This window comes from Brachyhypopomus gauderio, chromosome 14 (genome assembly GCF_052324685.1).
Source record: "Brachyhypopomus gauderio isolate BG-103 chromosome 14, BGAUD_0.2, whole genome shotgun sequence".
Taxonomy (NCBI): Eukaryota; Metazoa; Chordata; class Actinopteri; order Gymnotiformes; family Hypopomidae; genus Brachyhypopomus; species Brachyhypopomus gauderio.
In genome coordinates this window covers 7,902,182-7,917,803 of record NC_135224.1, presented here as the reverse complement: position 1 = coordinate 7,917,803, position 15,622 = coordinate 7,902,182, and the positions used below count along the sequence as shown (strand labels likewise).

Sequence of the window (15,622 nt, the reverse complement as noted above, 5' to 3'; positions counted from 1 at the left end):
GAAAATCGCGCGGCTCATCGCCAGAACGTCACGACCCGAAGCGCCGGTGGAATGAAAGAATATGGAGAGAATGTGATGGCTTTCATGACTATGACTAAACAACATGATGCTTTTTGTTTTATAGGGCCTTTGTTGTTAATTGGTCAGTTAGCTTCCTAGGCGTATTGCAGTGTCATATTGTCTGGTAATGACCACATCTTTCCAAAATGCTATTGCATATAAACAGCACTTGGTGTAGTAGCTGTGACTGCACACTTGAGTGCTGAATTCCAGTGAAAGCAACTGTTGGATTTTGGAATTCAGCAAATCAGCCAGACTTCATTGTATGATTCAAACAATCTGGTGCCCTATTCCCTTATATATGTTTCTATAGAGATAGAGTTATTCAGGACTTTTTCTCTTCTCCTTTCTTCGAGGGGCTCAGTCGTAAGTGGAGCAAAGCACAAACCGGCAGGTTTGCGGGGTTTAATTGAAATTGTATTTTGACAAATACGCATTTAATGGTGTAAAATAGGCTATTGTGTGTGTGCGTCTGGGAGCTCGCGATAAGACGACCAGCTCTGAGCCAATGAAACGCAGTCTAAAGACCAACAGTGAGGGAGAAAAAACAAACACACACACACACACACACACACACACACATACACAGGAGATTTGAACCTTTCTCAGCAGAAAGTCCATCGGTGCTTCAGCATGGTTTTTGTACACACATGTTGCGTGTTTCACTATGTCTGCTTTCTGAACGCATCACACTCCTCTCACCCAACTACTGACACGTAATCTGTGAAATGGAAGTGTTGCTACCTGCTATGAATAATACTTTCGTTTTTTTTCCACAAACGTGTGGGGAAAGGCGTTAGCTTTAAGCTCCACATTTGATGTTTCTCAATGGCATGTTCCTTTCAGGTTAGACTCATTTTTGTGGCTTAGATTTTAACACTGTAACAATAATGGCAGGGGGTGAAGAGGAGGGAGGGGTTATGGGGGGGTGCTTCTCAGAAGGCACAAGAAGAATAAAGTGCTGCTCTTGTTTGACGGGTCCAAGCTGTAGTGTATGAAGATAACTGTATGGTGATGACTGTATGGAGATGCCCATATGGAGATGCCCGTATGGAGATGCCCGTATGGAGATGCCCGTATGGAGATGACTGTATGGAGATTAATGTATGGAGATGACTGTATGGAGATGAATGTATGGAGATGACTGCAGGATTTATGATGCATGGGTGAGATAGGATGCAAGGTGAGCCCCAGAGTTATGAGATCAAGTGTCAGAAAGGAAACCAAGAGAATACGGAAAATGGTGAATTGAGAGGGTGTGTGTGTATGTGTGTGTGTGGGTGTGTGTGTGTATGTGTGTGTGCGTGCGTGTGTGTGTGTGTGTCGCATTAGGTAATTGGCAGCCACGTTGTCACTGGAATGAAATTATGCTAGTTAATCTCTCCCCAATTAATCACAGTTGGAGTGGTCTAACCATACGCTAATTATTTCCCAGAGAAGTGCTCCCCATCCTAAAGGGCCATCTCTACCTATTTAGCAGCTCCAAGGATATGCAGCGTTTTTGTCATCGAATATGTTCCATTCAGAGAGCTGCTGCTGATATTATTGCACACAAACAATCTCAAGCCCTAAATCGCTTGTTAGGGCTTTTATCATATTAAATATTAGTCATCAAGCATTATGCATTGGTAGGGAACAAGCCCCGACTATGTCTAAAATATTATACTGAGATGCGTTTTCACGATACGTGAGGAATAGAAATGAGACGTGAGGATAAGCGTGAGGATCATCTCTGTGTCCGCGCGCTTGCAGTGACCTCATGGGCCCTGGGCGTACGCTTGTGCACTGCCGTGGTTATGGGAGGGCGAATGTGGCTGGATGCTGAAGCCAATAAAACAAACCAGTTCAGCACCGACATGTCGGAAACACACCGGAACCTCGACCACCACCACGATGGAACCACATTCAGTGCTATGACAGAATAACCACCCCCTATGAGAAACATCCTCGCAGGGCAGCATTCACCCACAGGACTTTAGCAGGGGAGCTTTACGTTTACATGAGCTAGCAGATGTCTGGTGGTACTGGTGTTTGTTTAATGCTCCCCGGCTGAGCCGGAGATCGTCGGGGCAAGTAACGAGTCCATTAACCACACACGCTACGAGCCAATCAAAGCCCTCGATGTAAAGACAAGAGCAAGACTCTCTCCTTTCCCTTCCTCTCATCTTCTTATCACACGACCTTGTCTGAGGTCTCTACATTAAAAGATCCAGTAAATATCACTGCTCCACACACCGAACCCTGCATGTGGTCCACATTAAACCCATGTCTTCTCACGATTTTAGTTCTTAAGAACAACTTGGGTCTTTATTCCTGTAGCTCCATCGCCAGCTCAAAGGTGCTTCTGAAGAGTCCCAGTGTTTTTTTTTTTATTATTATTCACCAGTGCGGGTCTCTTGTCTTGTGCTGGTGGAAATTGGAAACACGTGAAGTGTCGAGACTCAGGCAAGTTAATGAACTGAAAGAGAGTTTTAGGCCAGTCAGAAAGAGAGTGTGATGTGCGTTAGAATAGGAGAGGGACAGAAAGGCCCAGGAAGAGAGGGGGAGAAGGAGCAGACGCAGGTCCCAAGAGCTGCTTATTGTGAAGCACCAGGCGAGGAGCATGTGAAAGTGGAGCTCTTTGGCTGCCAGGTGAAACCATCCAAGTCTGTCAGTTTCTTTTTAGCTTAGAAGGAGGAATAGGAGATATGTCGTAGGAGTGTGTGTGTGTGTATGTAGATGAGGAACAATATCTCTCTCTCTCTCTCTCTCTCTCTCTCTGGGAGTTTTCCATCCATGAGAGAATTGTAGCTGGGCCCCCATGAAGAAAATAGTGACCAAAACCCTGGACTATGCAGACCAACAGTTCCCAGCAGGCAAAAATCTGATCCTCATAACACAACCACACACACTGACACGCTCCACATCTCACTGTCAATCACTGGGGTGTGTGGCCCCTGTAAAGCCCTCCAGTACTCCATCACCAGTCTCGCCACAGCAGGGGATGCACTGTACCCAAGATTCCACTTTTGTTTGTATGTAATTATGGCGCAGAATAGCTCGAGGGTATCTCTTCCACCGGCCCTGAGCTTCCTGCCCCTTCCCTTGGCATTCAAAAAGAGATAGATGTCATTACCCCCCCCCCCCCCCCCCCCCCCAAAAACACACACACACACACACACACACACCGCCCCCGCCCAGCAGTTAGTGTGCCAGTGAACTGCTAGTGTCTTGTAGGCCCAGCTCACAGTGACCTGCCACGTGTGGAGGGGGCGTTGCTGTGGCGATGTTGTCCTGTGGTGGCACTGTTGTCCTGCACCACCGAGCCCTGTCTGCTGTGGGCCTGTAGTCTGAATGGTGGCCTGGGGTCGGAATATGGGGTCCGCGGGATTTGAAGACCCCAAGAAGAAAAGGTGTTAAACCTTGAGGCGGGGAGGTTGTGTGTGTGTGTGTGTGTGTGTTGCTCAACTCGGTGACCTTTAACTCTGTTTGTGTGTGTAACAATGGTGTTGCACGAGGAGAACTGAGTTACCTTCCTGCTGTATACGCTACAACACTAATCAGCCTGCTCCTATTTTGACAGCAGGCCCTATTCATCTATTTTGCTCCATTTATAAGAAAGGGCACATTTACAGTGAGAGCTTGGCAACTAGTGATTTAATTAGCCTCAGTGCATGTTTGAGCAGATCTAACACACGTAGACTATATTGGATTAGTTTAAGTTTATGCCACGTAAGTGACTGGTGCCTTAAATGCCCTCAGTTACACAGGTAATTAGATGGGAGACAGAGACTGTGAAAATTACAATGACATGCTTCACCATGGCCTGGGACTGACTCGTGTCTATAATGAAATGGTCTCGTGTCCTGTACCTTTTGTAGATTGCTAGGTAAAAATGTCACTTAATATTAAGAAAATAAACTGTTAATAATGGAGTCCAGTTAGGGCAAGGTTATAGAGAACCAGAGTGTCTGTCTCCTCTGTTAAAAGAGTGAGGACACTAGAACACAGTGAGTAGGACAAAGTCTCCCTTAGCAAGAGCACGACAGCACCTTGGCCGAAATTGCTGATGCATTATGGTCTGATCGCTCAAATCTGTCTCCACTTTCCACAGGTCTGAATAAGGCCAGATGGGCCTGTTGCAGTGTACAGGCTGCTCATTTGAATGTAAAAGAGAAATTAATATTTTGGCCTCATCTGTTTTTGATCGGTGAAACCAAATGACTCTCCTTATCCGTGCTGAAATCGATCGCGCCGCTCCGAGAACCACAGATGTGGTGTTCTTGTGTCTGTCCTGCTGTATGCCACAACTACAGGGGGGGCAAAATGTGGGAGCCCATCGAGCCACTGTGAGAGCTAGATGAAAGGTGAACAGAGGAGCCCTGGGTGGTGGGAGTAGAGATGAGAGGTCGAGGTGAAGTGACGGCAAGAGAGAGAGAGACAGAGAGAGAGAGAGAGAGAGAACTGCTGTTGAGGGTCACAGCAGGGACGCTGAGGTGGTCGGGTGTAGTGATTGAGGTGATGTGGTCATCAGGCAAACCCTGACTTTACACAGTGGCCAGCAGCCCGGTAAGACCAGGCGCCCCCGGAGAGCATGCTGGATACAGTGTGAGAACGACAGCAAGGCCCTGATGACATAATTGTAGGAGAGAAATCGGGTGCAGGAGTGCATTTGCTGAGAGTGAGTAAGAGAAAGCAAGGAAGAGAGAAAAGAGAGAGAAAGTGCAAGGAATAAGAACGAAACAGACAAAGCAATGGAGGAAGTAGGAGCGATAGAATGAGAGAGTGTGAAAGGAATAGTACAGACAGGCCCTCATTCAGATGGTCATTATAGACCAGACAGAAAAGTGTCAAGCAGCAGTAGAAAAACGGAGATCTTATTTCTGCTGTCCTGCTCACCACGCTGGACTAAATTCGCTGTCACCGTAGCGATGTCCCACTGTGATGCACATTTTATTGAGGCTTATTATCTTACAGCACTGTTGCACAGTTTGCAAAAATCTCGCCATTTGTTAAGGCCAAGTGTTAGGCGTGTGTCTTCTAACACACACAAACGGCACGCCGCGTTTATGGCGTGGGACACCGGCTTTCCGCCGAGCCTCTTTCGATCCGCCCACACTGATCGGCGTGATTAGGACAGTGGAGCTAGCTTAGCAGGACTGAGCCCATGCCAGGGCCTGACCGGGCTTAGTGCCCACCCCACGCCCGCCATGCTACGCCCACCACGCCACGCCTGTAGCTAGCGCATAGAGCTAGCGCACGGAGCTAGCGCCCAGCCCTGTCACCTGCCCAGCAACAGTGCTGTTTGTCTCAGAACTAGCCTTGCTAGCCTTCATTTACTCACCGCGCAGCCACACAGGCTAACCTCAACCCAACTCAACCCATAACAAATCGCCCAGCTAATGGGATCTCGCGAGGGAGCGTGCTAGCGGCAAACTAGCGGCAACCGCTGGGATGGAGGGGCCGAAGTTCTTGGCTGGCAGGCTCTGAGGTCAGATGAACATGTTCAGAGGTAGCGGAGGTTAATGTAGGACAGGACCTGCGCAGGGATTTGTTAGCGAGAGAGCAAAGGGATTCACAGGGTTCAGCTCATAACAGCTATCCGGCCTGTGATTAGCGCTACATAGATTTGACATGTTGTGTGCTTCTTCTTTTTTTTTTTTTTAAGCCCATACGTAATGCAAACATGCATTTAATTTGTGTTTTTGTGCTACATGCAACGGTGGAAAATCTGAGCGTGGCAAAGCCATCAACCATTTCTCCATGAAGCATAGCTTGACATTACTAGCCAGATTTGACGAGGTGTTTTTGTGTGCGTGTGTGTGTGTGTGTCTTCTTTGTGCCCTTTTTTTATTTTCGCCACCAGCCAGCAAATTTTTATGACCTATATGAAACACATCAGTGTGTGCAATATTGTATGCGTCAGGCTTATCTGAAACTATTAATCATTATTTTGGTATGCTATTAACGTATTTAGCAGTCCTGCTCTTAACAAAGACAAAACACTGTATAGAAACCAAACAGTGATTCTATTTTATTCTTTCTTTACAGGAGAAACAGAACAATAAAAGTAAGCTCTGGTTAAATCGAATGTTTCTGTTCAGTGGCAGGCAGCATGCTTACAGATGTGCTCTCTCACCCTTGCTTGCGTCATTCCCCGCATTTGGTCATTAACCGACCATCTTTAACACGAAAGCTTTGGCACCGTGGCACCTCAGAGTAACAGAGCTCACGGAGCCCCGGCCTTCCCTCGCCAGGGGAAGCTTGTGTGTACGCTTCTGTTCCGTCTCCCGTCCAAATCCCACCGGAATTTGGTCCATCTTTCCACTCTCATCCCTCTGCCTGGTTTAGCGCGGAGCCACTTCCGTCGCCAGTTTTTTGTAGTCGTTGTGAGACTACAGTTTGACATCATTTGCCAGGGTTCAGTTATATTTGCTGTATATTTCATTCTTGCTCAGTAGAGTGGAGGCATTTAATGCACTCTCATCTTCTGGATTTTGAGAATTTTCTGCAGTTTTTGAAAATGTAAGAAAAAAACAAATGCGTGTTTTTGCCATGGAATTACAAACAAATTATTGGATGCGATAAGTTGCTAAGTAAAGATGTTTCTTCTGAAGTACATAATAAAGTAGAACTTCTTCAGAATGTACTGGGTGATTATGGCCATTTTTACATTTAGAAAAACTGCCAAAAACTGACTTACTGGGACTTAAATGGTGCAAGTTATTACTGTTGTCGAGAGTCAGCTTTAAAAAAGACAAAGAAAAAAACACACTATCGCACACACGCATACACACACACACACACACACACACACACACACATACACACACACGCGTGCGCGCACACACACACACACACACATGCGCACAAAGTAGCAGCTACATACACATGGCTTAGGGGAAGCCCCATGTCATTAGCTTTGGAGGGAGAAACCCCAGAACTGCTGTTTTGCCCCCACATTTTTGACGCATGGTGTTCTTTTCAAAGAAGTCCCATCACCTTTTTCCTTTAACTTTGAGTGTTGATGTTTGTGTATCATTTTATGTTATGTGGTATGTGTTAGACATGAAGTTCAAAGAATGACCAATTTTGTTCATTCTAGATGATGCAGAAAACCCCACTAATTTATTTAGATTTTAAGCCAAATTTAGTCAATGTAATTATTGGGGACTTTTAATATGTTTAAATAATTCAACCTTTTAAGCTTCATGAGACTCATACCACGCTTCAGTCCTTTAGTCTCAATAAGTGATATATTCCCCAGCTGGTAGAGGTGAAATAACTCTGCTAATGGTTTCTCCCTCCCTTTCTCCCTCTCTCTCTCTCTTTCTGTGTGTGTGTGTGTGTGTGGTCAGACTCGCGGCCTCTGCCTGACGTAGCCATGACGGGGAAGTGCACGCGGGAGTGTGATGAGTACGGCCACTCCGACTCCTGCTGGATGCCGGTCCGCACCTCGCCCGAGCGCAGGCCCAAGGCCGCCCCTCCCCAGCTCTCCACCTTCATGACCTCGCCCGGGGTCGGCGGCGCCGAGCCGCCCAGCAGCCAGGAGGCGCTGGCGGTGGCCAACGGCGACCCCTCGCACCTGCTGGGTGACCGAAACCGCAACCTCCTCAACAAGAAGATGGCCTCCTCCTCCTCCTCCTCCTCCACGTACGGCGCCTTCGGCTCGGCCGGCTTCGCCGGCGTCGAGGAGACGTCCCGACCCGCCGAGGAGATCCCGCTGGCCCCGACGGGCGAGTACAAGCCCGTCCAGTGCGGCACGCTCAGGCGGGAGGTGTACCTGTGAACGTCCTCGCGGCGGGTACGCGGCCCGGCCCGGCGAGGACTCCGCGTCCGCCCAGACTCTGTCAGCCAAACGAACCCCCCCTGGTACCAACGCCAATCGTAGACGCTCCCCTCCCCCCGCTGTCTAACGCTCACGTGCGTTTGAAACGAGCAGGACCGTATCTTGTAAGCACATGAAGACGTAAAAGCGCGGGGAAAGGTCTCGTGGACGTGAGGGAGGAGGAGGGAGAGGTGGAGGTGGAGAGATGGAGATGCTGGTGGATGTGAACTGTGTTACCTTGCTGCTAGCGTTTCGGGCCCTATGACTTTTCCAAAGTGCTGCCTGGTTGTGTAGACTTCCTCCTAAACATGCATGCATAATCGAGCCCCTTAAAGCACTTGGACTTTATAGGACTTCTCTTCTACCTTTTTTCTTTTTTTCTAATGGATGGAGGCAGGCCAGACTGGTGCTTTTTGTTCCTTGTAGAGGATCAGTATTGTAGAAAATGATTATTTTTTTGGTTGGTTTATTTTTTTTCTTAATTATCATATCTGTATGCAATCTGTCCAAGGATTGGGCAACTTCACTGGACAACCTATCACATTCACCAAGAGACCAAAAAAGGCCAATCATGGACAAGAACATGACATAATCAGTGATGACATGGATAGATAATGCAGGAACAGAAGCTGGGACAGTTTCTTATATTAGAACATTTGAATGACTAACCTTTGCAAGGGGTCTGTAGATATCTCTTAAATTCTAAATGGCGCAAACGTGCGGCATACAAGCTGTAAACGGTGAACTTACTCAGCAAGAAGCAAGTTTACCTGTGTGCCTATCTGCTTTACGGATACACACGTACACACACACACACACACACACACACACACACACACACATTTATACACACTTTCCCATGTGGGTGATGACCTGTACATAATTGTTGTAAACACATGCTTTCTAGCCCAGCTGTCTAGCACCCATGCCCCCTTCTGACCATCTCTCTGTTCAACCTTGCGTTTGGAGAGAACTTGGCCAAATCTTCGAGGCTGACTGTTCTTGCCGGCTTGCCATACATATGGATAACTAGTCATTTCCTTTCATCTCTGGAAAAGGTTCCTCTAAGGACACGTGACACAAACTTCACTCAACTTCTTTTCCTATGTTGTCTCAGATTTCAACTTAAGCCCTTAGTGACCTATGGCACACAAGTTCCACACACAAACACACACACACACACACACACACACACACACACACATACACAGCAAGTGTATTAGAACCAACCGGCTGTTAGGATCTCCTGTTGGATAAACAAACAGCTAGCAGGGACATGGTTAAAGTAACTAGGTCCCAGTGACCTGCTTGGGCTGGCCCTGCGTAGCATTCTCTTAGTATGAGTGTAAAATTGAGCAATAAACCTGTGGGACAGACAAGTACTCGTTCTCAGCCAGCCAACGCACACAGTCCAGTACACACCAATACACACATTACAGGAACCAGGACCTACCAGCTCAATGGATATGTACAATCACTAAAGATGTCAGTTGGCTCGCGGCTGGCCAGGAGCAACGAAAGGTTGCCGTATGAAAACCAAAGTCCTGGGAACAACATGACGTGACATCTCGGTTACGGAGGAGATTATAGCTTTGATCTGGTCCTGTTTGGCTTTAAAGTCCTGCACATGTATATGTGTACAGGCTGAGGAAAGTGGGAGAGATGTCCGGCTGATGTCCTTACTGAAACACACAGCCTCGTGCACACACTTTAGTACACACACACACACACACACACACACACACACACACACACACACACACACGTGCACATGCACGTCAAAGTCCTGCATCCACGAACCGTAAAGTAAACCTAGTTCGAGGCTGCGAGTACACTTACGAGGCACAAAAATATCTTGCCTTTAAAAACTGGGTGACAGTAACCAGATGCAATGGATCCACTCTTTTGTATGTTAGAGAACCGTCAGCTGGACCGGGCCGCCTGCTCCTCGCAGTGACCGAGTCTGTAGTCTGTGTGTACTACTCGTCGTTAAAAGAAGTGCTCTGATGCTTATCAACTGTATACTGAAATATGTACTTTTTAATGCACGTTTAAAGGGATTCTTCTTCACTCACTATAAAGAGAAAAAGAAAAAGAAAATGTAAAAAAAAACAAACAAAAAAACAAAAACAAACATACAAACAAAGTCCCCCTCTTACCCTGTGAACTTGGAGGTCCATTGCTTGCTTTTGTTCTAAACAAACATTAGACATGTAGTACGGCTTAGTATATCAGTTCGACGAGGCTGAAAATGAAACATGTATATTTCAACGATTCTTCGGTTTATTTATCACACTATGTTTAAGGTTTGTTTGATAAATGTTACTTCTTCTCACCAATTTTTTGTTTTGTTTGTTTTTCTCTCTCTCTCCACAACAAACTCACTGTAACATCACTGATACACTGAAAGGTTGCTTGTCAGCGTCACACCTATGACATAATCCACAATGATACTCTGATGGCATGATTTAAAGTTTTGTCTGTTTTTGAAATGTGAACCTGGTAATGATGCCCTGTGTGAAGCATTATTCATATTTTGCGTTTTCTCATCTCTTACTGTGACACTTTTTACTGTATATTTAGAATGCTTCTGTAAAAAAACGGGGAAAAAATGAAACAAAACTATAGAGTGAATGCAAAATATGCAACTGTGCCTTTTTATACCGTCATTGGTATGACTCGTTGTCAGTTTGGACTAGTATAAAAACCAAGATGCTTTCTAAAGTGGATGAGGAGTGTTTTCTGCTGAAACTCCACCCCCTGGTGAAGTTTATATGATAGACTAAAAGAACAAAAAAACAAAGCTTTTATCTTGTGGCTTCTTTACGTAAGATCAGTCAAATGTTGTCAAGTCTACCAATACGTAATAACTGTACACATTTTAGGTGATATCCTAGCATATAAATCATTCAATTTCAAATTTAGCATGGTTCCTTGACCAAACCGTTATTTCTATACAGAATAATGTTGATAATAAGGATCATAATACTCATGATACTAAGGACACTGAAATGATCAGTTAAGTCCATGTCACAATAGTTAAGCTCGGTGTGCATCAAGAGAGTTAAACCAGGTTTGTCTGGTATGGACAAAACACAAATGCTTTCAGACGCTCTGTGGGTTTGTTAGCAGCTAAGGTGGAGAGAGTTAAGAGACAGGCTGGCAAATCATGTACGCAGGGTGCTTATACACACACACAAACAGTGAATAGCCGTTTAAGAAAGAGAGAAGTCAGCAAATTGAGCTGATACGAGAAAGGGAAAGTGGCAGTAATGACTGTGATGACAGGAATGAGGGAAAGACAAGTCTAAATGTAATGACACTCGAAAATCCATTATAAACAGATAAGCTTGTGTCAACATTGACAGGAAAGGTTTCAGACCTTTAACAGCAAAACAAAGCAGAACGCAAACAAGTCAACAGCGGTAAGCACAGTGTGTATATCACAAAAGCCTGCAGCCACAGGCCATGTTGTATCAGCATTGGACCATTAGGTTACGTTTTCAGACATTTCACACTTCGTGGAGAGATCTGTAATATTAACCATACTCTATTTGTCCTGCGACTTGGATGTTAATGTAGAATTGACGATCAGTTTTAATCATCATTTTATTAGGAGTCACTATGCACGCAGCTTAGCTGAACATGGCAAAATGTACTGAACGCTGAAGTCCACCTCTATTTATGAACTATTTTACATAATTTAATTTTTGCTTTTGTACAGATATTTCTGTAAATAAATTGCCTGTCATTTTTGTCTCTGCAGAAATTAAAATATACCGTTAAAAAAGCGGCTGGCTTCGTGTTTATCAACTTCCTGCATACTACAGCAAGGGACATTTTTATTCGAAGCTGTCAGAAAATCCTGCTGAGTCACGTGAGCTGGGGGCGTGTCTGTCTGGCGGCCGCCCGTGGTCCTGATGCACGAGGGGATTACGGGGGGAGGTGATTAGCATTGCTGTCCCTTCTTCATCGCCTCGTGCTCCTGGACTGTCTCCGAGCAAACAGTCACGCATTCACACTTCACACCGTCTTTAAAACCAGATTCAGAATTGTGATGTGATTAAAGCTGACTTGGTTTAAATATAGCATCCACGATTCGTATCGGCGTCGCTCGCTCTTTCCGTACTCCGCGTCGCCTGTCGGAGTTCTCATTTAGTTCGTTTATGATCGAATATCGCCAGCGTTTGTTAATGTTATCATCATGGGACTCTTGTCTGTCAAAGTAGGCGCAGACAGTGTTTATTTGCCACTTGCCGTAAACCTACAGTAATTTCACATAATCTAATTTGAATTACAGCTATGCCACACTGTTTCAAAGCACATTAAGACATGTGCAGCATTTAGGTTAATGGGTGTGCCCTGTGTATTATGACATGAATGATGAGCTAACGCTCGCTAATAATATGGGCCCATGCCAGGGTCTATTTAAAATACTTATTTACATTGCATTATGCAAAATATAGGGCCTCGTTTCAGCACAAGAAGCTGATTTCCTTCCCATCCTGCAAAGCCTAAATTAAAACAAATTAAAATGAATAGGAGCCTAATTAATGTTTAGCCAGTGCATTCCAAATGAACTGTTCCAAAAACTACTTTCCATGAATTAAACGGCATTTGCACATTCAAAATGTGATGTACGATGCACAGATGCGTGAGATAATGCATAGCAAAAATCAGGGTAGATCTTTTGAATGAAAACAGATTGTCATGTTGAAACATTTACTGCCCCCTCAATGCCAATATGTACATACATATACTAGATATGATGTAGGAATGCCGTCATAAATCTGTGACATTTGAATGAGTTTCATAATTGGCAGACTTACTAATTATCCTGCTGTAAATTTTGCTACAGTCTGAACCTCATGATTGTAGTAGCCTACCATAATGTGCTTTCCTGGGTTAATCTAAAGCCTCTGGATTTCGCTATTGGTCTGTGCAGGACTGGATGAAGTCTCATTGCCACTGTGATGGATTGAGTTCTCACTATGGGCTGACCCAGGAACAGTTACCCTCAGACGCAGTAGAGACCGTTACTATAATTATCAACACACACACACACACACACACACTCTCTCTCTCTCTCTCTCTCTCTCTCTATCTCTCTCTATCTCTCTCTCTTTCTCTCCCTCCCTCCCTCTTCCTCTCCCTCCCTCCCTCTCTCTCTCCCTCCCTCCCTCTTCCTCTCTCTCCCTCTCTCCCTCTCTCTCTCTCTCTCTCTCTCTCTCTCTCTCTCTCTCTCTCTCCCCACTGAGCATTCATTACACGTTGATGTAATGAGACATTTCAACTTTTCAGAATCAAAGATGAAGTCAGTAAACTTTGAGGAGGCTGTAAGATGCATGTTCCTTAATTGTGACCAGCTGTTTAGTTCAAAGAGAGAGAGAGAGAGAGAAAGAGGGAGAGAGAGAAAGGGAGAGAGACAGGCAGAGAGAGGTAGGCTGAAGCAAGGAGTCGATACTCTGCATAAACCACAGGCTGAGCAATTAATAACCCCATTGATCATCTTTCATGGCCACTGCATGCAAGATGACTTTTTGAAATGAATTTTTCTCTCATATTTAACTTTGTTGATGTCACCTGCTGATTGAGAATGATATTAACTACTGAGAGAATAGCAGAATACACAGACCTAGCCCAAACACAGTCAACACAATGCTATTTTTTCCTGGGATTTATGATTTTCTAATATTCTTTTCTATATTATGGAGAAATCCAATCATGTGCAGTTAGCACTTTGTAAAAATTGACTTTGGTGTTTATGTTTACAGTCAATTCTTTTCTTTCACCCCTCCAGTATAAAATGAGAGAATGAAATCAAAGTTTTATGTGCTGTGGAAAATGAACAAATAAACGCAGTGATGAGAAAAGTCCTGCAATAACTTTTTATTTAATTGAGATCATATAAATTCTATCACAGTTTATTTGGGGGGATATAGGACCCAGGAGATGATATTGTTACAGTGAATGATATTGTATTAGAGCAACAAGGGGAAATATCTAAAACAGAATTCTATGCACACGTTCCAAAACCAGGAGGCCACTCTCTACTTCAGTTGCATGCAATTCCAACCAAAGGTTTCTGTGTGAGTTGAGTCACCAAGATGATGCTGTCAAAACATTGTTACATGCATACATATTTTTTTCATATTAAATGAAGAGATGCCGTATAAATAAATCAATGAAATTCAGTTGGAAGTCATTTGCGGTGTCATAAGAACACAGTGCTTTGAGAGCAATGGCCCAGTTCAGCGGCCCAATCACACAGAGGCTCCAGACCCATCAGGCCAGAGGGCAGGTACCCTGCTGCCGAGGAGGCAAAAATGACTTATGAGTGAGCCAGCAAACGTACAGCTCACCTACCACCATGGTGCCCTTTAGCAAGGCACTTACCTCCTGTGCACTCCAAAGACACAGCAGAACAGCCATCCCTGTGCCCTGAGTCCTGTATCATGAGTCCTGTACCCTGAGTCTTGTACCCTGTACCCTGAGCCCTGTACACTATGCCCTGTACCCTGTGCCCTGTGCTAACACTTTAAAGGTTATGCAATTTACCCATGGGAAACAAACAACAAACGGTAAAATAAAGTGGGGTGTCTGAATTGTCATCTCAGTTGGATGAATATAGCCAGAATCCAAATAAAACTGTGATCAAATCTTTGTGCATATTCATATTCTGAGATATTTATCGCTCATTCTCCTCACCCCCCCCCCTCCTCAGCGCGCCCCCCCCCCCCCACACACACACACCACATTTAATTTATTCATTTCTCGTTCAACACATTTACACTTACAACAAAACTTACACTTCATCCTTGAACAGGAGGAAGTCATTTGACATCTACAGTTTCCTGGAGCTTTTCATAAAATAACTCAACAATTTTCATACTTTATCTTGCTCACTTTCCTTTACTTCAAAACATCCTTGAGACTTTCTTGTAAAAACAGCAATGTTAAATTGATGGATAATACATAGACTGGCTTTCATTTTACACTTAATCCCATTATGCTTTCATTCAGATGGAACGTGTTAAAGGTTGATGATATTGGTGAAAGGTTTGCACTGTCCGTTTGCAGTCGGACAGTGGCTGAGGTTTTATTGTTTTGGTTCTAGCAGTTCAGGCAGGTTGGATTGGAGCTGCCGTAGTGACTATGAGGTTAACGTGCAGAATGACCTCCCAGCTCAGAGGGTTTACCACAAGAGGCAAACCACTGTCATCCCTCACAATAAACAACTGTCGCACACTCTGCCACAAAAAATAGCAAAATTCCTAAAGATGCTGTCCAGTTGCAGGACAAATAATAAGGGCTGTGATTCCCAGTTCACCCAATATAAATATACTCATAACTATCCTCGGATTCTCTCCTTTGGCCATCTAGTCATTGCTTCTTGTCTTCATGTTGGATAATAGCCAAAAAACGTCCTTCTGCAAGATCTTACATACACGACTTTATGCATATGTGTGTTTATATACACATATTAAAGTCCAAAAAAGCAGAATCAGTTTTATATGCCAAGTATGATACACATATGAGGATTTATTTTTCTTGGTGAGTGCATATGTATCATATCAAACACACTGGCACACTGAGCTATTTACAGATCTACAGAGAGCATGCAGAATTGGGAATAAATTAGAGTTAAATAAGATAAAAGAAAATAAAGCTGTTTAAAAACAGAAGAATAATAGAACAGATAAAAATGAATACTGAATATGTACATATTATCATTGACTGGAGAAACACATGATT

At 44.5% G+C, this 15,622-nt stretch overlaps 1 protein-coding gene across 5 annotated transcripts in view; it reads left to right on the top strand.

The window, feature by feature from the left end:
* Window positions 1-11,973, top strand: part of pcdh7b (protocadherin 7b) — a 110,153-nt gene extending 98,180 nt beyond the window's left edge. For 2 of the 5 annotated variants that reach the window (XM_076972503.1, XM_076972502.1), the window contains exon 3: window positions 7,398-11,973. In XM_076972503.1, the coding sequence (XP_076828618.1) occupies window positions 7,398-7,828 (431 nt within the window). In that variant the 3' untranslated portion in view covers window positions 7,829-11,973. Of the gene's footprint in view, window positions 1-6,090; window positions 6,110-7,397 lie in introns of all 5 variants that reach the window. The other 3 variants (XM_076972505.1, XM_076972504.1, XM_076972506.1) reach the window with 3 other exon arrangements.
* The last annotated feature ends 3,649 nt before the right edge of the window (window positions 11,974-15,622 follow it).